The 22,305-nt window shown below is 47.3% G+C and overlaps 3 protein-coding genes, 1 long non-coding RNA gene and 1 other non-coding gene across 7 annotated transcripts; 2 read left to right on the top strand and 3 right to left on the bottom strand.

Moving 5' to 3' along the window:
- Positions 1–275: 275 nt before the first annotated feature.
- LOC119118315 lies at positions 276–7,685 on the top strand. The gene is made up of 3 exons (XR_005096691.1): positions 276–504; positions 4,212–5,152; positions 5,261–7,685. It is a non-coding gene; the product is annotated as an uncharacterized LOC119118315 (long non-coding RNA).
- ift172 (intraflagellar transport 172) lies at positions 2,604–14,046 on the bottom strand. The gene is made up of 49 exons (XM_037245228.1): positions 13,809–14,046; positions 13,073–13,216; positions 12,848–12,960; positions 12,738–12,777; positions 12,580–12,645; positions 12,425–12,504; positions 12,255–12,342; positions 11,901–12,115; positions 11,696–11,819; positions 11,530–11,625; positions 11,296–11,457; positions 11,160–11,213; positions 10,979–11,082; positions 10,824–10,909; positions 10,639–10,751; positions 10,393–10,560; positions 10,087–10,223; positions 9,889–9,996; positions 9,696–9,780; positions 9,531–9,623; positions 9,377–9,454; positions 9,060–9,308; positions 8,909–8,987; positions 8,706–8,826; positions 8,493–8,637; positions 7,541–7,630; positions 7,363–7,460; positions 7,143–7,278; positions 6,955–7,071; positions 6,739–6,881; positions 6,568–6,661; positions 6,439–6,503; positions 6,183–6,363; positions 6,002–6,111; positions 5,448–5,577; positions 5,259–5,357; positions 5,062–5,171; positions 4,930–4,993; positions 4,778–4,864; positions 4,597–4,713; positions 4,424–4,528; positions 4,227–4,346; positions 4,046–4,141; positions 3,907–3,966; positions 3,728–3,826; positions 3,503–3,656; positions 3,339–3,430; positions 3,139–3,240; positions 2,604–3,056 (listed from the first exon to the last, which is right to left on the bottom strand). Exons 1-48 carry the CDS (start codon positions 13,845–13,847, stop codon positions 3,151–3,153), a joined length of 5,244 nt encoding a protein of 1,747 aa, XP_037101123.1. The 5' UTR covers positions 13,848–14,046; the 3' UTR covers positions 2,604–3,056; positions 3,139–3,150.
- A 97-nt stretch (positions 14,047–14,143) lies between these two features.
- LOC119118311 (dynein regulatory complex subunit 4-like) lies at positions 14,144–17,290 on the top strand. The gene is made up of 2 exons (XM_037245229.1): positions 14,144–14,381; positions 14,887–17,290. The coding sequence occupies exon 2, from the start codon at positions 15,004–15,006 to the stop codon at positions 16,816–16,818; it is 1,815 nt and encodes a 604-aa protein (XP_037101124.1). The 5' UTR covers positions 14,144–14,381; positions 14,887–15,003; the 3' UTR covers positions 16,819–17,290.
- trnaa-ugc lies at positions 14,649–14,720 on the bottom strand. The gene has a single exon. It is a non-coding gene; the product is annotated as a tRNA-Ala (tRNA).
- Positions 17,138–21,996, bottom strand: dnajc5ga (DnaJ (Hsp40) homolog, subfamily C, member 5 gamma a). Of its 3 annotated transcripts, none has more exons than XM_037245234.1 (7): positions 21,760–21,996; positions 19,500–19,662; positions 19,209–19,422; positions 18,940–19,096; positions 18,616–18,791; positions 18,357–18,399; positions 17,138–18,265 (listed from the first exon to the last, which is right to left on the bottom strand). In XM_037245234.1, the coding sequence occupies exons 2-5, from the start codon at positions 19,646–19,648 to the stop codon at positions 18,619–18,621; spliced, it is 693 nt and encodes a 230-aa protein (XP_037101129.1). In that variant the 5' UTR covers positions 19,649–19,662; positions 21,760–21,996; the 3' UTR covers positions 17,138–18,265; positions 18,357–18,399; positions 18,616–18,618. The 3 variants fall into 3 exon arrangements, with proteins under 3 accessions (XP_037101129.1, XP_037101130.1, XP_037101131.1); XM_037245235.1 differs by having other exon boundaries at positions 19,500–19,681; positions 21,760–21,988; XM_037245236.1 differs by lacking the exon at positions 18,616–18,791.
- Between the last annotated feature and the right edge of the window lie 309 nt (positions 21,997–22,305).

Below are 22,305 nucleotides of genomic sequence, written 5' to 3'. Positions count from 1 at the left end.
CCAAAACGACGGTGGGGAGGAGAAATGTGCTGCGCAATGAAACCAAATTGGAGTGAAGGCCTCCATTTAACGACAAATGACAAAAACAATACACAGCATCTTTTCAATAGCCTTGAAAGCCCAGAGAACATTTACTTTGTCATATTTTGCGATGTGTGTTTCAATGTCTATTTAGCTCATATGTGATTTGTTCGTGATAGATTAAAAAGCATAAAATAGATTGGCCTTTCATTGAGCTGGTACACAGAAGAGGACGCAAGAGGGTGGGCGGGGGTGCAGAGCTGGAGGCTGAGGATGTAACAGAGGACCACCCCTCCCCATCCTCTCTCCATCTGACTGCGCCCAGCTCCTCATCGTCATCCTTCATCCTCATCCTCATCCTTATCCTGCTGCAGCCTCATGCGCTCCCAAAACATTTTCGGATCCACTATTCTCGTTGGAATGCCTCGGGAGCTGACCTGGACTCAGTTGGGGATGCAAGAACAACGACGACAACAAAAGGATGTAGGTCCGACGTCCGCATCCCTGCTCCTTATGCAGTCTCCGCAGCATAACCCCCCCCCCCCCCCGGTGCGGACCTCCGGCGTAGGGCTCCGACCGGGTGAAGCGCGCTCGCTAAGCCGCTCTAAAGCGCTCGATCGATGGGACACGTGCAGACTCGTCCGCATCGGCCTTCTTCCATCGCTTCCATGCGGTAAAAAAAAAAAAAAAAAAAAAAGAAACAAATCGAGGGGAGGGGGGAAACTGCGCCATTTTCCCTGACAGGTATTGTTTGAACTGTACTTAATGTTTTGATTTCGTTTTATCGTCCATGTATAAATTTGGCCCTTTTAAACCTAAATTTCAGTGCTGCGCCGAAGCCGCACAAAAAAAAGGACGCAACGTGCAGTTGTGCTGTGCATGCGCAAGTTGTACGAGACTGCGCATACGCCCGCGTCTAAAATAAATGCTTCCAATTGAATCACATTTAACACACTGTAAATGTCATCTAACATCATTTAAATGCACACAATTTGTGATTCCGTTGCAATTTCTCTGAGCGTCAGGTTTACGCACAACCCCCACAAAAGGCAAGCGAGCCCCAACCCCCCTCCCACCCTCCCTTACTGCTCGCTATCTAGGTCATTAGCATGTGATACTGCAGTTCCATTTTCACACAAAAATGCTGCAGGACGTCCGTTTTTTGTTTGATCTTTTTTTTTTTTTTGGTGGGGGGGGTCCTGATATGGGTGATGATGTCAAGTCCCAGCATCAGCATCATCGTTTCCACCAACCCTCCTCCCTCCCATCACCACCCCTGCAGCTGAGCCATTAATGCAGCACTCTATAAGAAGGTGCATTATGGCTACTAGATAATGGAGGCTGGAGGTTTTAATGGGCCCGAGTGCGGCCTAAAGGGCCATTCCTCTGCTTTTACCTGCCGCCTGTGCGCAAAAACCTGCACCATTTGAGTACCACGGTGAATTAACTGCGAAATCCCGGTGTCGAAAATTTTTAATTTACACCCTCGGGTCTCTTGCGACTCGCTTGCCATTGGCATGTAAAGACAAGATTTTGAGACTGAAATGAAAATGCATAAACATGATCTTAGTGTAATTGTTCAATGATTGACTTGTGTGTGTGTGCTTTGTGCAAACACTCACTTGGTGTGGCAGCCACAAGGTCACAAGTGAAGGTGATGGAGGTGCATGCAAGGATGACACTGGAGGCATTGCGCTAGAATTGAACAGAGGGATCCATGTTGGGGGGGCATGAAGGGGGAGGGGGGCTGCAGGAAAAGTAGGCCAGCCGATGCAGTCGGCGATCACGTGAAAAGCGGGTTGTCTCTCGTCGTGTTCACAGCGGACCTTGATTTAAATGTCCATACAATTAAGGCACGCGGTGAATGCCAAGAGAGAAGCCTCATGACAACAACAGCACATTAGAAACAATTCAAACACAAGAATAAAAAAAAAGAAGACATGTGACATCAGTAAATATATGGAACATGTAATGAATTTTTATGGCATGGCCACAAAGAAATCAATTACAATTACTCAATAAGATAAAAGAATTCAAAATTAAGCAAAATTATGGCAACAAATATCACAAGAATGTGAATGTGCCGATTGCCTTTGAAAAATGTCCCCAAAATGTTCAAACCTAATTTTGGGGGATTTTAATTGTTAAAATGTCACAAGTGCTCTTCTTTGTGTTCTATTTTCATGCTTACGTTAACGCTGATGTCTGTGCGGTTTTAAAGGTTTGTAATATTCTGCATCATAAAGCTAATTGTGTGATGCAGTAGAGTTGCACAAGCAAACATTCTTAAATACCTCTGGAACATGATGATCTTTTTATGCTCACGATTTATTGTATCTGTTTGACCAAATAAAAGACAATTGGTGTACAAATTCCTAGTGACTATTGTTTTTTGCATCACACAGAGGAGAGACATCAAATCATGTTGACTTTTCTTTACTTTGAAAAAATTTGATGATAATGCCATCCCAAGCAAGATGGGGGGATGTGTTTCCTTGGCGACCAGATGGGGTGACTCAGAAAGATGTAAAACTAAGTTTGATTTGAGTCGACATCGTACATCCAAAACACACACACAGCGCTTCAAGTTTTCTACATTTTATGCTTTATTCTAAAAATTCGCTTCACTTCAATTCTAATATTACGTATACAATGTGGAAATGAAGCAGATAACACAAATAAACAAATCTCTTACGAGATCTGTCGAAGCAACCACGTCAAAAGTGTCACTGGCGGGGACTTTTGATGACTTATTGATGTTTAAACTACCCGTGAGGATTCAACATTCAGCGGTCATCACTATTACAAAATCCTCAATCGTCAATATGGAAGTTTCACTGACAGACCAACCACTAAGTTGAGTTGTGAAGTGAACATTATAAAATAAGATTGTGATAGTTTACATGAGAAAATTCCACAACAAAAACAATCATGCGTAATAACAATGATAATAAATAACTTTGTTTCAGAGCTGAAGTCCTATTTTAGAATTAGCGGCATTGAAATGAGGTCGCTGCTATTTCAGGTAAACAATCCTGCAAAAAAAAAAAAAAAAAAAGCCACTCAGACGCAAAGAAAATCACTGATAAATAATAAATAAGTAGAATTCTTAAGAACCTTTTGAGCGCATCAGTGGAAGGAGTAACCGGCCGCTGGGAGGCCGCCGCACCATTGGCTGATGAACTTGAGGACGTCTTGACATTCTGGACTGTGACTGGTCTAAAAAAAAAAGCATAAATTAAAAGGAATGACGACGTGTTATGCCGATGTCGCCGTTTGAAAGTCTCAACATATTTTATCTGCCCTCCCTCGCTCACCTTGGTGGTCATAAGGAATTTATTCCAGTCTTCTTTGTTGGCAGCTTTTCCCGCCGACGAGAACTCCATTTTGTTTCTTAGAACGGGATAGCCTGGAGGTGGGAAAACATTTAGCCGTCAAACAAGACTCATTGATTCAAATTTGTGTGTGTGTGTGTGTTTACCGGTAAGAACACAAGGCAGCGAGCGAAGCCCGCTGTTAGCGTCCACCAGCGACGCCTCGTATGAGTTCCTCTCGTCTCGCGGCAGGACCTGCTCCAGGCGACCGTACACGGCCACTGTCAGGACCCAGTTGCGGATCTCCTCCCGCTGGGTGTCCTGCAAATGCACGCACATTAAGCGGGGGGGGGGGGGGGGGGGGGGAGCATGTAGGGTGGCGTGATCCTTACAGAAACACAAGGTTTGGTAGGAAGCGGAACTTCGAACGGGATGTCCGTGTCGGCGAAATCCGAGTGATCCAAAGAGTCTAGCGATCCGTCGGCGATGGCCTGAGACAAAGAAGTTCACATAACGAGAGTTTTATATTCAACACGACAGTGCTCCGTAACATCCCGAGAACGAGCCTCACGTCGCACACATCCAAGAAGTGGTTGAGAAAGATGAAGGCCATGTTCTCCCAGCCGGCCGCCTGTGGAGGACACGAGGAAGAAAAAGTGACGTGGAAGAAACATCGGAGGAAAAATAGTCACAATTTAGGAAAAACTGACTCTGCAGGCCTGGCCCGACTCGTAGAAGGCTCGATCCGCAGGGACCAGGTCGGTGTGACGCAGCAGAGACACGGACAGCTTGGCTGAGATGTTCGTCTGCAAAAAAAAAAAAAAAAAAAGACGACCTTGACTTCATGTTGTCCCAAATGTGTTTGTTCTGTTCCAGAACTGTTGCAGGTACCAGCTCTTCCAACCCAGCGACGGCGGCTCTCGTGGCGTAGTAGTGCGAGATCAGCAGCATCTGCTCAAAGTCCTCATGGGCCGGAGAGTTCTCACCTGCTGACTTGGACAAGTTCTCACACTTGAGGGAAAGAAAAGACAAGCAGTTTTGTGAAAACGATGACATCATCGCCAGGCGGCGACGGGTTAGGCCGGTACCAGCTGCAGCAGAACGTTGCGAAGGTCGGCCCACGTGCGGTACGAGTCGGGAGCCTCGGGAAGGTGGAGCATGTCGAGGAACAGCCGCTTGTAGATGTTAAAGTTCTGAGAAGACAATTTTACAAGCAATGTGCTGGTCAACCAATCAAGAGATTGATGTCTTCTTCTTCTACCTGTGGGTTAGGTGGCGCCCCGTGCTGCACGTAGAGCTGCAGCGCCTTGAGAGCAAAGCCGTCCTTGATGAGATGCGTGGCGTACAAGGCCACGTACTTGTGGAGGATCTTAAAGTTCTGAAACGACGTGAAGGTAGAAAATAGTAACCCATGCGCAACTTTCTGAGTTTCTTTTCTTCACCTGCTTGGACGCCGTATCCAAACATTTGTCCCACTGTCCCCTCTCGGCGTACATGTCCAGAGCAGCCATGACGTCCACGCCCACCAGCTGAAGGAAAAAAAAGTAGTTGGCAAAAGGTGGAATATGTAGCTGAGGGCACACGGTGCACTTACAGAGTCGACTTTGCCTTGGTTCTTCAGGTGTTCCTTGTATTTTTGGTCGACGTAGCTCTCATACCTGTGCGAGATGGTAAAAAAAAAATGTAGGTGTGTATGTGTGTGACTGTGTGCACGTGTGTGTGATACCTGGGCTCCAGCTCCTTGGCCACCCTCTTGGCTTTGTTCCACTCCTCGCCCTCCATCAGGACATCGATGGCGTCCTTGCTCAGGCCCACGTGTAAGTATTGCTCGGCAGCCTGCATTATGACATGCGAACATATTTAAAAAAAAAAAATCAAACTGTGGGTGTGCGTGTGTGTGTGTGTGCGTGTGTGCAGACCCACAGTGTTGTACTTCCTGAGCTGGGCCAGGCGAGGTCCCACCACCTGAACCACCTTCACGGCTCGCTCCTCACCCAGGAACTTGATTGATAGCTCGGCGGCCTGTAAGCACACGCAAGAAAATGCCCCAATTCAAGCCCAAGTCAGCCTTCGGACACCTAAAAAAGGAGGGAAAGTAAAGGAGAGGTTCACCTTGATCCAGCACTTCTCCATCAGGGCGCCGTTGGGGTCGTCCTTCACTTTCAGGTAACACTCCACCGCCCGGGAATACTCGCCCGATTGCTCCCACTCCCGAGCCTGTTCCAGCAGACCCTGAACGCCTCTGGACAGAAGCGAAAAAAAAAATTAAATCAATTTCCAAAAACCCTTTTTCATCCTTCATTCCTTTTAAGAAGGAAGAACGTATCACCCGCTAGAAAAACCAAAATCAGCAGAGTTGAATAATTCAGTGTTGTCTTGCTTAAAACGGCCTTCTTCCTCCACCGTTTCCACGGGTAACGTTTGATGTTTTCGCCCACCAGTCGTCAAGGGGGGTGGCGAGTTGCCAAGTTATTCCTGGTTAGGCCAAGCTGCGGCTCTGCGCCTTGATACTGATGTTGGTCCTTCAAGTCACCCCCGGAAACTCAAATTCTTTTCAAGCCGACATCTCTCGGCACAGACATGAATACTGAGCTAATAAGAGGAGATGTTTTTGCTCCATGGCAACAGGGCGACTCGAGTATGACTGCCTGCGTAATGCTCCTCACCTCATTCCCTTCTTGGTGGCTTCCTTCTCATATTCCTCCTGAAGAAAAGAGAGCTTGTTGGGCAGGTATTCCTTACAGATGCGCATGGCCTCGCTCCACATGTCGGCTTCCTGAGCAAACAATCAAACAGAAACGCCGCTTAGATTTGCAATCCGGGTCACGGCACCTAAAATCCCATCACCTTGTAGAACTTGATAGCCAGGTCGGATCTCTCTGCTCGGAGCAGGAGGGCTTCAGCCTTCTGGTAGTCTTTCTGTTCAAAACAGAACTTGGCGTGTCCCACCAGAACTTCCGGGATGCTCTCCGGGTCGTGGCTCTCGGCTACTCGCTGCGCGTCGGCCCAGTCTTTGTTGTGCGCATACCTGAAGAGGATGAGCAAGCGTGTTCCAGAAGGTGTCTCACTTTTACGTCGTATCACGCTAAACGCGCGTCCTCACATGTGCACAGCTTCTTTGGGTTTTCCCGCTTTAATGAACTCCACCTCGGCCTCTGCAAACTTGCGCTGGAAGCAAAAGACGGCACGTTAGGAGCTGGCCGGAGATTTGATGCAGTAGCTGCGTTTGTACCTCATCTTCCAGGTACATGGCGTGCTTCAGGTGGATCTCGGGTAGCTTATCCTTGCTGGAAAGACGAGCTAATTCGAAGGCAAAGTCGAATAAACTACGAGAAAAAAAAGCAGAACGGGATTGTTATTTTCGAAAGGAGGTTCTGGTCATGCGTGTGTACACGGCACTCACAAGCTGTTTGACGCCGACTCGATGCTGTACTCCAGCAGGCCAAACTTGATGAGCAGCTTGACCGCAGCCTCCCCGCCCAGACTCCTGGCCCACAGGTAGCCCACCTGCTTCTGAGCATTCAGGCCGCCGTGGCTCTTGGCAATCTGAAACACAGTCGTATGTGTGTGCATTCGTGTGTGTGTGTGTGTGTGTGCGAGTGTGTGTGCGCATGTCTACCCTATATGCATCCTCCCACATGTCATGAAGTCGGTACATGTTGACGGCAGACTTCCAGTCTTTGGCCTCCATCAGGTGATGTTCCGCCTCCGGGAACTTGGCCTCGGCTTCCAACTCCTGCAGCCCAGAAAATACGTCTTTTTTTTTTGTCCACCAGCATTACCGATCATCTTTTATATTGAGCTGACCTTAGCCAGGTGGAGGTGTGTCTCGGTCAGCAGGTCAGGGTGATGTTTGGCCACCAGGCGGACCACGTCGTCGAACATCTGCTTCTTCTTGTACATGGTGATGGCCAAGTCTGTCTGGTCGACTGTGGAAAACAACCTGAAGGAATGCGATTGGTTCACCAATATTGCAGTTCATTTTGTCTTTTTTTGACGAGTCAGCAAAAAGCCAGTCACTTCTTACCTCTCGGCCTCCTTTAACTTGCTGTCACGCTCCATCTCCTGAGCTCTCTTCACGTAAAGCTCGGTGACCTCCTCCTTGCTCATGCACTTCAGTGCCAACTGCGTCACACCACACAAACAACATCTTTACGCCCGTCGTTGACGTTTGATGTTGAAGCCTTTCCAAAGGCAAATGAGACCTTGTGAGCTTTCTCCCAGCTCCCCGCAGCCGTGTACATGTCAATGGCGTCCTTAATGTGGCCCGCTTTGATGAACAGCTGCTCCGCCACCTACGGAACACAAACAAAGATGTTCAATGACACTGATGAGTCAAATTAAAATAAAGAAACATTTTCCTTTCACTGTCTTATTGTTCCCGCATGGCTGTGAATGTGTCATGAACGCGCGTAGGTGGTGATGGAAAGATATGAGAAGTCAAAGCGGCAAACGCGCATTTTGCAGATGTGCCAATTAAAAAGTGTCACGTTATTGTTTCTCGCAGATGTGCGTGCGCCTCTGGCCTTTATTGTCATAGTTTGCCGAGAAGCACACTTTCCTGCAGGCGGCAGCGAGCTTGTTATCTTAATGACTTTGCCAGAATGCGCCCACGGAGCAAATGGACGCAAATAGCAAACTATTTTCAGCTATGCAGAGGCGGCTCACCGAAGCTGAGCTGAGCTCATCGCAACCGGCGTCCCGCGTCGCTTTTATTCCTCTCTTTGCATTTGATGTCTCATCTCGTTGCACTCTCTCTGTCAGCAAATTATTCGCACCGTCGTGACAAACTTAAAGCGCACAACTTGCACCGCGTTGAGCCTAAAGGCCGTCGACATGTTTGAATTACTGCGATGTCAGCCACTTTAGCTATTAGTTACAAAGTAATGTGAAATAAATGACAAGCTATATTTTAAGCCATGTGTCAAATTTACTAAATTTAAATTATTAGTGAGCGATCTCAAATCTTAAGACTTTCCATCTCATTTGTGTGTTCAAACAGGGCTGAGAGATGCCGGCTAATAATGGCTCAGACAATATCGCCCCCTAGTGGTATTGCAAGAGTTGGGGGAAAAAAAAGTCTGCTAAGCACACTTTTGTCTAACATAAATATGGCAACACTAATCGCCCTCTCACTGTCGTTGCCAGTGTGCTCACCTCCATCTCTTGCATGGAGGCGTAATGCTGAGCTATCTTGAGGCAGTAGACGGCGGCCGCCGGGTCCTCGTTGAGCTCCAGGATGTGGACAGCTTTCTTCCACTGGCGAGCGGCGATGGCCGCTTCCACTGCCTTGATGGAGCAGCTGACAATAAAAAAAAAAAAAAAAAAAATGTAACAGCTTTCTCTCCTGATCTCCTCTCTTCACTTTACCCGGCCTCGATGAAGTGCGTGATGGCGGCGTCCATCTGTTTCTGTTGGATTAGGTGGTCGCCCCAGGCCTCCTCTAGTTTCACTACCTGGGCGGGAAAGGAGTGGCGAGCCAGCTCCACGGCTGCATCGCACAAAAACATTTTGAAATATAAAATGATCTGTGAGCCTGATCGTGTGTGTTTTTTAAATATTTTTTTGCATACCTTTACTGAAAGCGGCTCCTTTGCAATAGCACTCCAAAGCTCTCTGGTGGTTGAGCGTCTTCTCATAAAGGTCACCAGCCTAAAAATAAATAGATAAATAAAATAGCCAGAGCGACAGAACACCATAGTAAAGGACGGATGCTCCACCCACTTGCTCGTAGTACTCGGCCTTGACGAGGCTGGCAGTGATACGGCTGACGGTGTCACTGTTGTTGGTGATGTTGGGCCGGCTCATGGCCAGGCGGGCTGCTTTCGCCGGGAGCCCCGCCTTCAGGTACAAGTTGATGGCGCCCTGGTAGTCTCCCTCGCCCTCCTTCACCTCGCCAGCTTTCTCGTGCTGGGCCGTGTCGGTCAGCCACTGGAAGTAGTTCCCACGCAGAGTGTCCAGCTCCGGGTGGCCCTGGGTTTGGTCACCGAAGCACGGTCAGGTCAGTCCGCGGGTCCATCGGCCCAGAGGGCGGAGCCTACCTTGGCCTCGGCCACCGCGATGCATTTGTCCCACATGTGGAGCTCCTGGTACATCTCTATGGCTTCATCGATGGCGTTCTATAACAACACGGGGGCACTCTGCATCACGCGTTGGACTGAGGAATTATTCTTAAATCTCAGCCGCCTGGCAGACCTGCTCCACGTAGTGCATCTCGGCCAACTCGATGTTCTTGTCCAGCATGGCCATGCGCACCTGCACTTGATAGAACATCATTCCATCGCCGCCCTGGACATGCAAAGACAAAATGAACGACAAACGGATTTTCGATGCTTATGAGGAATGTATGCCGAAACCCACCATTTCCTTTGAAACCTTCTCAGCTATCTGGTTTGTTTGGTGTAGGTAGCGAAGAGTGGAGACGTCGCCCAAGGCAGCAAAACACCTGCAGCACAAATTGAAATTAGGACATATTTTCCGGGATTCAATTTATACATTTTTGCCACCAGCATCACACTGGTGAGGTGTGTGTACGCGTGTGTGCTTTTCAAACCTTTCTGCAATGTGCACTTGACGGGCTTCGAGAGCCAGATTACGGAGTGTTTTCCACATGGCCTCGGTCTCTGGTGACATCTCCAGAGTCTCCAGGAAGGCGGTGACACTGTGGACATACACAAGTAGAACGCACGTATCTTAAAGCTTGAATATAATACTCCAAATCATTTTGTGAGGAGGGTGGCGGCAAGCGTACGCTCCGTAGTCGCCGTCGTTGACCGCCGTCCCAAACTCGATGAGGCTCTCGTCCAGCGTGTACGTCACCGTGTTGACACCTTCAGTCACCAGCACGTCCGTCTTGCCGTCTGCTCTTTCCAGATCTTTGACGTCGCCCTGCAAGAGTGGGAAAAAAAAAAAAAAAAAAAGAGTTAAAGTATTATGCTGAATGCACTGTGACACCTTCGCCACCAGGGGGCAGTATAACACAGTCATACAGAAGAAAGAAGTATTTTGCACCAGAGAGACAAATACGTTCAAGTCTTGGACGCAGCCAACGTGTCACCTTGATGGGGAACATGGTGATGCTCTCGGGGCTGTCGATGCTGTACCAAATGCAAAGATTTCCGCGGTTCTGGGCCACCACCACGTCACTGCTGGGCACCCACTGGACGTACGAGCAGAAGCTGAGCAGCGTGCTTTTGACGCCGTTGTCGATGTTGTATAGATGAAGCTGCAAAGGAAACGTCATTCGACATTTACCGCTCGGATGTTCACTGGACTTCCCATGCGAAGGCTTCATCTCCCTTACCCGCAGCTTCTTGTCACGGAAGAGCAGCTTGCAGCCCGTCTCGTTCAGCTCCAGCCAGTCCACCTTGAAGTCGTGGTTGATGGTTCCCAGGGTGGAGCCGGACACCAGGTCCACTTAGAAGACAAGAGTTGGTTTGTGATGGTGATCTTTTTGCATTCAAGCTGAGTGTGGGCCGCTGGACTTACCGACAGCGATCGTCTTTAGGTCGACCAAGTACGCGAGCTTTTTGTTGTCTTGGACCCCTTTGTGCTTCCTCTCGTTGATGCGCACACTGAACCCAACAAAAACATCACACATGAATCTTACACACTTGAGATGATGTCGTACTGGTGGGCAGTACCTGATGAGGTGAGGGTTCATAAATTCAGTTCTGACGGAGCACAGCACCTGGTTGTCACCGTACTCCACCAGGCTCAGCTCCCCGGCATTGAAAATCATGCACACCTGCGACAAAATAAAAAAAATCTCAATTTACTGATGTTTGGTGTGTCCGTCTGTAAAAGTTTAAAGTGGACACTTACTGACTCGTTTTCAAAAAAGAACTTCTCGTTTCCACCGCCGCCAGGCCATGGCACCTGAGAACAAAGGAAGAATAATCACAAAAGACACGAAAAAAAAAAATTGTCCCTGCCTTGTGTTGAAATTCAAGCGTGTCACCTCGCTGAGCTTGTTGGCCAGCATGTCGCCCAAGAGGAGGGTGTCGGACGTGTGGGCCACCAGGCAGCGGTCCTTACCCATAATCTTCACCTCCTCTATCTCGTAGCCATAGTACGACTTGAGGACCACCTGCGAGCTCGTCGAGAGGTTCCTCACTATCACCTGAGGAGAAATCCAAACGCCATATTTGTGGTTTTGAAAATAAATCCACTAAAATAAAGTCGTATCCGCTACCTGGCTCAGCCCCACATAGGTGACTTCAAACTTGTTCTTGTAGATGCTCCTCCTCAGGCAGCAGTCAAAGATCTCCACACCCCCACACAGCGTCCCCTGTCAAAACAAAATGGAAATTCTACTGATTGCTTTCCACGTGGAGTGAGCCCACGAGGCGGGTATTTACAGCGCAAAGCCGAGATCCATCCCGCTTCCAGGCCAAGCTGGTGATGGTGTAGAGGTTGAGGATCTCTTTGGGCTTGGCCTCGTCCCACACGCCTCTCCGAGGTGCCCAGTTGAAAACCCGCAGCCTGGACAGATGTAGCCACAAGTAGGCAAGAAATGTTCCCGCAATTTATCTAAATTAGACGAGGGATGCGAAAAACGCCAACCTGTCAAAGCTGCCCAGTACCACCGACTGGCCGCTGGGGCTGCTGGCGGCGACCGTGAACTCCCTCTCGCTGCGGTCGCGGCTGTAGTCAAAGGTCTGCAGGATGTGGCCATCGCGGCTGTAGGCCACCACCTTCTTGTCGCAGCCGCCCACCACCACACTGTTGGCGCCCCAGGCCAGAGCGTACGGCGGGCACGTGTGCGCCAAAAGCTTCCCCTGAGGATTTACGGAGATATTTGCACATTTTCCATCTGAATTATTTTGTATGGTATAATTTTTGTAATATTTGGAGAATTACAAGATTGTGCAAGTGGTACCTTGTCCTTCTCCTACTAGCAAAAACGTTTGAGCTAACCTGAGATTCACCCGAGCCTTCGTCATCGAAGAAATAGCGAACAACGTTCCCGTTCGCGTGGCCGCACAAGATGCCCTTCCCAGTAACGCTGAAGAAAATAAAAACATATAAACACATATCGACTTCTTAACGAATTTCTTGGGGTAATAAATGATAAATAGAATATTTACTTGGATGCCAACGAGACAACACAGGACTCTGTGCCGTAGATGGGCGACGACTTATTTGTCTGAACATTGGCTAGACGAACCTGTTAAGAAATAAAAATATTAAGCAATGGTGACTAACTTCAGAATGAGTTGATTCACTGCAATGTTGCTTTTACCTTTCCATCCATTAAACCATAAACGATAGCATGCTCTGCAGGCCAAAGCAGACAGGTCACAGAACTCTGAAAGACATTCATAATGATTAATGTCATAATGATTAATGTCATCTCATTAGAAAAAGCAACAAGTGACACAGAAACTAAATGGTCCTTACTGTCTGAATAAATTTGTTACAAATGGTTTTCTTGTCCCCCCTGCAAAGGAGAGAAGAATTTGTCATGTGCAAGCACAGAAAGTGAGACACGTAAACGTGATTTATGTTACCAGTCCTCTCCGATCCGATACACGTAAATGATGTTGTCCGACTGGCCAATGGCGATTCTAGTGGAGTCGGGTGAGAACGCCATGTCGTTGACCACATAGCTCTGCTTGCCATACTGACAAGACAACACCATATAACACCTGTTTAGTTAATTAGCCAGCGTGTGTAAACCACACCTCACTGGTAAAAGAGGCGCCAAGAAAGTGACAACAGGTGACAAAGGATACCTTGGAGTCGATGGGCTTAGTAGAGAATTTATCCCTCCTCTCGCCCTGCTCGTCATAGAGCAGCACCACTCGGTCCACGGTGCAAACAGCTAATTTGCTGTTATTAGGGGCCCAGGCCATGCAAGTCACTTTGGCCGAAGCCTCCTGGAGAGGAACACCAACAACAAAAACATTTATGATAGTATGTGTCAGTCATAGTTTTAAATACAATGCAATGCAACAGTTATTCATTTTGACAGGATATCTGCCACAGTTGAAATTTACTGAAACCATAAATGCACCAAAAGAGACGTTGAAAGATGCTAACAACCAAACCAGATCCTAATCTTAATTAAAGTTAAAGTCCCAATGATCGTCACACACACATCTGGGTGTGGTGAAATTTGTCCTCTGCATTTAACCCATCCCCATGTGATTTTGATCCATCCCCTGGGGGAGAGGGGAGCAGTGAGCAGCAGCGGTGCCGCGCTCGGGAATCATTTGGCGATCTAACCCCCCAATCCCAACCCTTAATGCTGAGTGCCAAGCAGGGAGACAATGGGTCCCATTTTTATAGTCTTCGGTATGACCCGGCTAGGGTTTGAACCCACAACCTTCCAGTCTCAGGGCGGACACTCTACCACTAGGCCACTGAGCTTTAAGAGCACACGTCCATGAATTTTGAGAGAAAAAAAATGTTCGCCGTTTTCGAGATCAACAGTCAAGTCACAGTTTAGGATCGCCAAAATTAGCTTACCTGGGGTGTTAAAAGCGTCTTTAGATGCTTCAACTGCATGTTTGGAATTCCCGAGGTGAGAGCGCAAACCTTCAGCAGCGTTGATATTTATTTCTCTAATTAGTTGCTTTTGGGGACGAGCTTCGGGCTATCATTTTGCAAAGACTACAACTTGGGGAGCAAAGCGAAAGATGATGCGTCCCTTGATGGAGCGGAATAGCTGTTGCTTGACTTCATGGCTGACTGGCTTCGCGTACCGGATGTCCACGGTATTTTGCCATGGAAACAGTCGCCATCTTTACGACGTCATGGCGACGGTATTGAAGAAGGGGCGTGATTATTACGTCATTGCGTTAGTTGAAGGACGCTAAAACCTTAGAAAAAGATAATTTATTACTTTTGGGGATACGCTTACTGTCTTAAAAAATAGCTAAGAAAAACAATTTTAAAAATTGTTTTCTTGCTTAGAAGCTAAAACAATCAACATCCGGGTTCTGTAAGCGTGTAGTCTGTCGCTGCATGATGACGTTAAAAGTAGGCCATAAACAAAATAAACAAAACTCTCCTTAGTTACCGCTTGGACGGGGACTTGTGGTGCATTTCAAAAGCATGGAAATCAATTTCGGATGACTCTATGATTAAAATACACGTTCACATGTATTCTGAAGGAACATGTTTCACAACATGATTAAAAAAAAAACCGTCAATGTGCTTCAGAATGTGTGAATTCTAAATGCGGCTGGATTCAAAAATATTTCTGCTTAGAGTTGTGACAACGAATAACAATGAATAGTATGAAGATTTAGACAGGAGCGCGAACGAACAAGATTTCATAAAAGCATAATCGCTGAGGCAAAAGCGTGGAGATGCCGGGGATCGAACCCGGGGCCTCATACATGCAAAGCATGCGCTCTACCACTGAGCTACATCCCCGTTCAATGCACGTTTTCATAAATCTGTTTTAATTATAAAGCAAGTCTATGTAGGCCCACGAGTTGATGCGAAGCTATGACGTCCATCTGTGCTGTCACAAGGGTGCAAAAAAGATGCATGACTTCAGGAGTCAGGCAAAGCTTTGTGATGTCATGCATGTTCACAGGATGGCTTAGTGGGTGTGCATCAACGTTCCATCTTTATAGTGTGCTGTGGACGGTTGTTTCCACCCATTTGCAAGCGGTCACGCTATTCATAGAGGTATAATTTCGGACAAGTAAGGATGCCTCCCAAAAAAGGCAAAGGAAAAAAGGAGAAAAAGGGGAAAAAGAGACCCAAAGCACCACAAGAGCCTGAGCCTCCGCCCGAATTGTCAGACGAGGTGAAGGCCCTCATAAGCCAAATTGAACAGCTCCAAATAGATGTGGAAACAGAAATGAAGGAGAGGAACAAGTTCCAGCTGGAAGTGGACATGCTCTGCACCTTCTGGGAGGTGACAGGCCAACAACTGGAGGAGACCAACGCTGAGTATGTCAACCTGTACAACGAAATTGAGACGGACGAGCTCAACCACCGACAAGACATCAAAGAGTACTTGGGAGGAATCAAGCTCTACAAGGAGGATCTCAAGAAGCACCAGGAAGACTTTGAAAAGCATGTGCGTAAGGTTGAGGAGTTGGAGGTAAAGCCTTACGAGAAGGAGCGTGCTGAGATGATACTGGACGAACAGCTGGACATCGAGGACACTGTCAACATGCTGAAGGCCAAGCACAACGAAGACATGGCTAGAAGAGAACAGGGGATGAATGAGCAGCTCCTGCAGACGGAGCAAAAGTACAAGAAGAAGCTGGAGCTGCTCCAACACGACCTGACCAACAAGGAGAAGACCAAACTGAGCGAGAGAGAGTACTACTGGAGTAACCTCATCCACAATCTGCAGCAAGACCACGACCAACGCTACAGCAAGTTTGACGCCTTCGTCAATGACTGCAAGACGAAGGACCTGCACCATAAGGACAAGCTAAGGAAACAAATCCAAGTCTTTGTCGCCACGGAGGAGAATAAAAACCACCGTGTGGATGGATCGATGGATATCAAGATGCTGAAACAAGAGCAAAAGGCTGTCCAGGGGCAAATTATCAAACTCCAAAAATCCTTGAGGAATCCCATCGTAAAGACGCACCCCAATGAGAGGGTCAAACATCTGGAACTGAGCAAGTTAAATCAAGACTATGACTCGCGGGATCAGAAGTTCAAGCAACTCGAGCGGGACATGGAAGAGATGCACCACACGTACTGTGAAAACCTCCTTGACATCCAGTGGAAGGCTGATCAGAAACATGCGGAAATGGAAGCCCAACTGGCCGCACTGAAGGAAAAAATCCAAAAGCTCCAGTCTCTGGTTTGCATGCGGCTCTTCGGCATCGAGATCCCAGCCACGGGGGCTCTTGTGAAACAAGCGGCGGACAACCAGGCGGACGAAGCGGGACGTAGCCCAGGACACTGGAGCCACAAGACCAGACTCAACCAGACGGTCACCTGGCAGCTACAAAATGTCAAGGAGCTTCTTCAAAGAGACGTGGAGACTGCCGTCAAGGAGAGGTCGGCTCTGACCAAACTCATCAACGAGAAGGTCGACGAGGTGTTCCAGGCCAAGAAAGCCCTCCAAAAAGTCACATGGCAGCTCGAAGTGGCGAAAAAGTTCAAATCGGGCAAAGTCCCGCAAGAATTCTGTCCAGAACCCTTGGAGACACCGCTCCACCTCCAGGACGACAAGCAACCCATGGGCGGCCTGATGGAAGAAGTCATCAGGATCGCGTGCAAGGATCCCCCGACCGACTCCCAAAACAGGTTAAGCTCCTTGATGTGCGATCAAGTGCTGGACAGGCAGTTGAGGAACAGCAAGGAGCTCCTGGAGAGTCACGCCGAGGTGGCCACAAAGAGGAGGACGCAATTCATCCTAATATTGAACGACAAGACGCACGAGCTGCACGGCCTTCAACGCAAAATCAAAGACACCATCAAGGAGCTGGAGAAGCAGAAATTAGTCGCCGACCAGAATCTGAGCGTACGCGGAGCTTTGCTACAACTCAAGTAAATGTGGTCCATTTTACCTTATTGCCAAAACAAAAGTGACTTAAAAAAAACATGAAAATGTAACGAAATGAGGAATAAAGACAACATGGCAAGAAATACGCGGATTAAAAATGTCTTCTTGAGCTTCAGCTATTTTGTTGGAATGTAAATCCTGTGCGGTTAGTATGCTAGCACAAAAAATGAACCAAAAACCAAATACTACAACAAATTACAAAGAACAAAAATATGTTATGAACTGGAGAAAATTAAAAAATATCTTTTCTGTTTTATTTGGTCAAATTGCAGAGCACACATAAATGGTCAGTTTGAATCAGCTTGGCTTATTGTGTTAAAGATTTTTTTTTTTTTTCAGCTAAACAGGTTGTCCAACTTTTATTATGAAGGGACTTGAGCAATAGCTGCGGGCTAACCATAGATAGGCTAACAGGTTAGCAAAGTGCCGCTTGGCAAATTGTCTTTTTCACATAACTTAGAAAAAAAAAGTATTTACACTTGAAACACGTGAATAAAAACATGTCAAAAAATCTGCGGATCTATGACATTATTTACAACAACAAAAATAAAAGTGACATCTTTGATGTGTTTTGCTGATTGATAAAGTCATAAATGACAAATTTTGGTTGTGTGAGGTAAATGGCATTTTTTTTTTCTTCAATATTGTTTGAAATTAGCAACATTTATAAACGTCTAATCTTGTCAAGTTTTAGCAGCGGGCTTCAAAATGTGCTCTTCAACACTGTTGACACAAAATGACTAACAAAAAAAAAACATTTCACCCGACTCTCACTAATATTCTCAAATATTGGAATTGTTTCTGTGCCTTCTGTTTTTTCCAACATGACAATGGCTCATTTTAAAATGCTGGTTTGATGAAAAATGGATGATCATTTCTACTGACCCCATCATTTCTAGAATTCGCCACTGAAAATGGGGCGTCTCATCCCTGCTTGCAGCTTTCAGTGATTATTTTGTGTGAAATGACAGACTTGCTGCTATGGCAACAGAGGAAAACCTGCCGGCATGACTGTCAGCGGACTACATCGAGCTCCTGGGAGGAAACGTGCCATTGACTTGTTTCCATTTGCTGGTTGATTCTTTTGTTTGTAGCGAGTGGCACAAAACAAAAAGGGAGCAGATTCTGCATAACTCTACGGAGCCGGAGCGCATGCAGTCCGATATAAAAAAAATTACATGCACATTGAATTCCCATCAGTGCCTCGACTCGCAAAAGAGGTGAAGAGGAAAGTGGTCCGTTGCTCCCCAAACAGTGTTGCGTCATTTCCTGCTCATTCCCGGGATAAAACACCGTGTGGAGGTGACGTGGAGGAAGAAAGACGCAGGAGGTCCACAGAAGAACAAGAAGAAGCAACTTTCTTTGGAGGAGGTCCGGCACGTGGGGAATGAGGGCGGTGCTCCGGCGCTCAAGGCATGGGGACAAGGGGGGCTTCCTAGTAAGGAAAAAAGACAAGTCATTTATAGCTACCTAAGTTAATAATAATAGTAATACAATTAAAAAATTACATAATAATAATAGTGCACCTCTTTGCTGCTGTTGATGTTCATGATGTCCAGTTTCATCGTCCTGGGGAAGCAAAGCACTTTGAGTGCATTCTTAATCAAATGCTTCAGCGAACGTGTATTGTGAGTTGTTCACATGCAAATAAGCTTCATCACATATCAAGCCGTTATTGAAGCAGTTAGTCAAAAAAACACAACAAACGTCAACAGGAACAAGCTCGGTTATGGACGACGATGACGAGCAGGCAACGTGCGAGGCAAAGTAAACGACGGCTCTTACGAGTCATTTTGACTCAGGCAAGCTCTCGCGGGGCTTCTCCTCCTCTTGCTGCAACCCGGGCTCGGACTCGGGTGCAAGCGGGGGCGGCATGGGCAGCGGGGTGGACGGACCTTTGCCGTCCGGGATCTGGGCGCCACCCCCGCTGGCCGAGGGCTGGCCTATGATTACTGTGTTGCCTGTTTTTGAAAATCAACGTCAAGAAAAATGTCCAGCGCCCCCATGTGGCCGACTTCACATCTGATTGTCGCAGCTCGGTCTTGCCGCACACAACTTGACATCTACCTCGGCGATTATCTAACACACAAAATCTTCTACAAGGCTCACCGTTGTCCTGCTCCGCTTTGATCTGCGCCTCCAGATCCTCGGGGTCCACGTACTGGTAGCTGTCGTCCTCGTCCGGAGGCTTACACCTGCCGCAGCAGAAGCAGCAGCAGCAGCAACAACAGCAGCAGCTGAACAGCGTGCAGCACAGCATCAGAGCCTACGCATAAGGCATCGTAAAAAATGAGGAAATGGACATAGCGGGCTGAGGAATTTGATGAGGCATTCAAAGAGGAATGTATGCATCTATGTCGGCGGTGACTCGAACCCACCTTGAACCACCACTTGGACATGAGAAAGTAATACTTGACGCTCTCCTCCCCAAACTGCTCGGACACGTACAGTCCCATGGAGCCGTACTGGTCGTAGATCTTCCTCTTAGTTTCATCGTTGAGGATGGTGTTAGCATTGTTGATCTCCTTGAACTTCTCCGCCGCCTCCGGGTTGTCCGGGTTCTTGTCCGGGTGGTACTTCAGCGCCAACTTCCTGCCGGGAGACGAAGGGTAAGGTTTCGAGTTCGAGAGTTACTTTGGGAGTGTGTGTGAATTGACACAAGCGCTCGCCTGTAGGCTTTCTTGATGTCCTCGGCCGAGGCGCCTTTCTCCAATCCCAACACCTTGTAGACGCTCTCCCCCACCGTGGACATCTTCCTCTGGGCCCGTGACGCATGGGGGTTGGCATGGGGGTTGGCATGGGGGTTGGTGTTAGCCATGGCTCACCGCCGCTCTACGCGACAACACAAACAAACAAAAATTCTTTATCTATGATATTGAATATATTGAATATTTATTGATCCCCAGGGGTGGGGAAATTCAGGCCCCAGCAGTATCCATACCACAGAGTGGGTATACAAAAGACACACAGATGGCATAAGCGCAACTCAACAGGCTCTCATAAGGCTGCCACACAACGGCGCCACAAAGAAAGTCAGAAAGTGCTCAAGATAAAAGCCATCAAAGCAAATCAAAGCTAAAAGACAAAGGAAAAAAAGTAACAGCGGCCAACCAGCACCCCTCAATACAAGAGAACACCCCAAAACACACAAAATAGCCTCCACGGGGTCCATAGACAGGTGTAAGGGCAGTCCAGTTCAACGGCGCTCAATGGACCGTGGTCGTGAATCGGTGAAAACATCACAAAGCAGGCAAACGTGTGAGCAGCGTCCTGGGCACCCAGTCGGGGCACGTGCAGATGGTCACCACGGGGCTAGCATGGCGAAAGTCGTTGGTTCCGACGAGCACGAGGGAGCGGACTCCCCACAGGGGTTGCAGCTGCAAGGCCAAGGCGAGGGACCCGGTCATCACTGGCCGGATAAGCAGGAAGCCGTCGTAGAGTCACACCGGTCTCGACCGATGATCCCGGTCCCAGGAAGAAAAAAAAAAAAATCCGATCCGAAGAGATACCGAGGTGCGGTAGAAGGCACCAGCATCGCCGAATGGACAAAAAGACAGAAAGAAAAAGGAGAAAAGAAGGAAATAAAGAGGAAAAGTTTGAACACTGCTGGGAGGCAGCCACTCACGGCGCCATACCAAGAAGATGAACGACTAATATTACTGCTGTACTGAGGAGCTGAAACTGTATGCCTGTATTATACTGCACCCAAGTGGCCAAGGCACACACTATAGAAGGAGCAGCATAAGATGCAATTAATTGAATCAAAAATCTATTTAATCATGAAAAAAAAAAAAGCATTCAAGTAAAAATCATTACAAACAAATTTTCAAGCCCAAGGTAGTAGCAAGTGTAATACACACACACAAACGGGTCGTTCAGCTAAGAAGATTACATTTTGCCGACCTTTCACTTAATGAGCAGGCCTGGGCAGCTTTGGGTCAACTGACTGCCCTCGGAAAGCGTATCAAAGTCATTAAAAGACAATTCGACAGAGAGGCGACAGCTCAAGAAGGCCGTTGTTTTAATCAACCCTGCTATGCACACACACACACATGCACAGATGATGACGCTCACGGGCACCCACGATAAATTTACAGTTACTGACGATGAATGCACTACTACAGGCAATATAACGATGCACCAATTATTCAGACAGATTAAAGAGAGCAGTGTTTTTCTCTGTGGTTTGAGCCTTTTGAACACCCTTGCATCTAAATTTAGCTCATCTTAAAAAGCACCAACACAGTTATCAATAGAAACATTTTTGGAAATAAAACTCACAAATCTCCATTCTCAACAAAACAAGTCGTTCTTTCAGCAATGCAGACATCATGCCTCACCTGTGCAACAACTCAAATCATACGAATTACAACTTGTAATTTGAATACCTCCTGAATCCGGGTGACTTGTATCTCAAGGCACCAGTGTACACTGTTCCTAATATTTTGGCTCTCTTGTGCAACCAAACAATGTGATTAGTGACTACTTGAGTAGCTTTTATGATTATGTGCTGCTGATGCTGATGATTGGCGAAGGCTGTGCAACCTGCGAGGTCACGTTCAGGGCACATCACTCAGGGGCCATTGTTAAAATTCAATATTCAATATGGGATTTAAAAAATTAATGTGTATTTCAATCTGTCTCGCCAACGTGTTGCAGAAACTGTGGCGGACAGCAGTGACGCTGCGTGTTTGTCGCCCTTGTCCTTGCCTGGCTAGACCTAATCCTCTGGCTAATGTTAATCTCCCGGCACGTTGACAATTAACTACTTTCTATTATTCTACTTGACAATCACTGTCAGTGATTAATTTACTGACATGAATATACAGTATGACATTAATAATAAAACAAATATTTGCATTTTTTATAGGCCTCTCCTCACCCTGTTAGCATCTTGCTAACTAGTGTGTGTGTGCGCGCGTGTGGTACCTGATGCTAACTGAAAGCGGTGTCTCGCCGGGATGCTGACTGGATCATCTGGTTTAGCGTTCGGACCCCCAATCATGGATTCGGTAGCACGCGGGGAAGGTCAAGATCGAGTATTCAAATGGCGGCGCCGTTAAGCGAACCGAGCCAAGCCGAACAGCGCCGGTGTAATGTCAGCCCGCTGTCAGGATCTTTCCAGGGAATGACGTCGAGACGCGTTCAGTGTCACGGCGGAAAAATTCGTCATTTGGCGAGACGTCGCGACATTAGTCGCATTTGCTGCAGTTGAAAAATGACCGAAAAAAAATAAAAATAAAACCGCAAACTAAGGGATTAAAATGAACTCGAATAACCATATACAGCAGTGTATGTCAAATCAAAATGTATCATGAAAAAAACTAATTATCTGGCAATCGGGTATTGATGCCATCTCACCCATTACACTAATGACAAGTACACTATAAAATAAAACATAATGAAACATAATAGACAATACTTGAAACAGTTACTGTGCCTTTAGGGGGCGTGGCCTAAGGTGTTAAGGATTTA

This window comes from Syngnathus acus, chromosome 24 (assembly GCF_901709675.1).
Source record: "Syngnathus acus chromosome 24, fSynAcu1.2, whole genome shotgun sequence".
NCBI lineage: Eukaryota > Metazoa > Chordata > Actinopteri > Syngnathiformes > Syngnathidae > Syngnathus > Syngnathus acus.
The sequence above is the reverse complement of the archived record's forward strand: the minus strand, read 5'-3'. Positions and strand labels throughout refer to the sequence as shown.

Excerpts from the sequence above, each read along its gene's own strand:
- dnajc5ga (XM_037245234.1), bottom strand. The coding sequence starts at position 19,648 with ATGGCTAACACCAACCCCCATGCCAACCCCCATGCCAACCCCCATGCG. Across the intron at positions 19,423-19,499 it reads GACATCAAGAAAGCCTACAG|GAAGTTGGCGCTGAAGTACC; the intron begins GCGAGCGCTTGT and ends GTCTCCCGGCAG. Across the intron at positions 18,792-18,939 it reads CAAAGCGGAGCAGGACAACG|GCAACACAGTAATCATAGGC; the intron begins GTGAGCCTTGTA and ends TTTCAAAAACAG.
- ift172 (XM_037245228.1), bottom strand. The coding sequence starts at position 13,847 with ATGCAGTTGAAGCATCTAAAGACGCTTTTAACACCCCAG. Across the intron at positions 6,504-6,567 it reads CCATGTACCTGGAAGATGAG|CGCAAGTTTGCAGAGGCCGA; the intron begins GTACAAACGCAG and ends TTTTGCTTCCAG. Across the intron at positions 4,865-4,929 it reads ACCAAGGCAAAGTCGACTCT|CTGGTGGGCGTGGACGTCAT; the intron begins GTAAGTGCACCG and ends TTTTTCCTTCAG.
- LOC119118311 (XM_037245229.1), top strand. The coding sequence starts at position 15,004 with ATGCCTCCCAAAAAAGGCAAAGGAAAAAAGGAGAAAAAGGGGAAAAAG.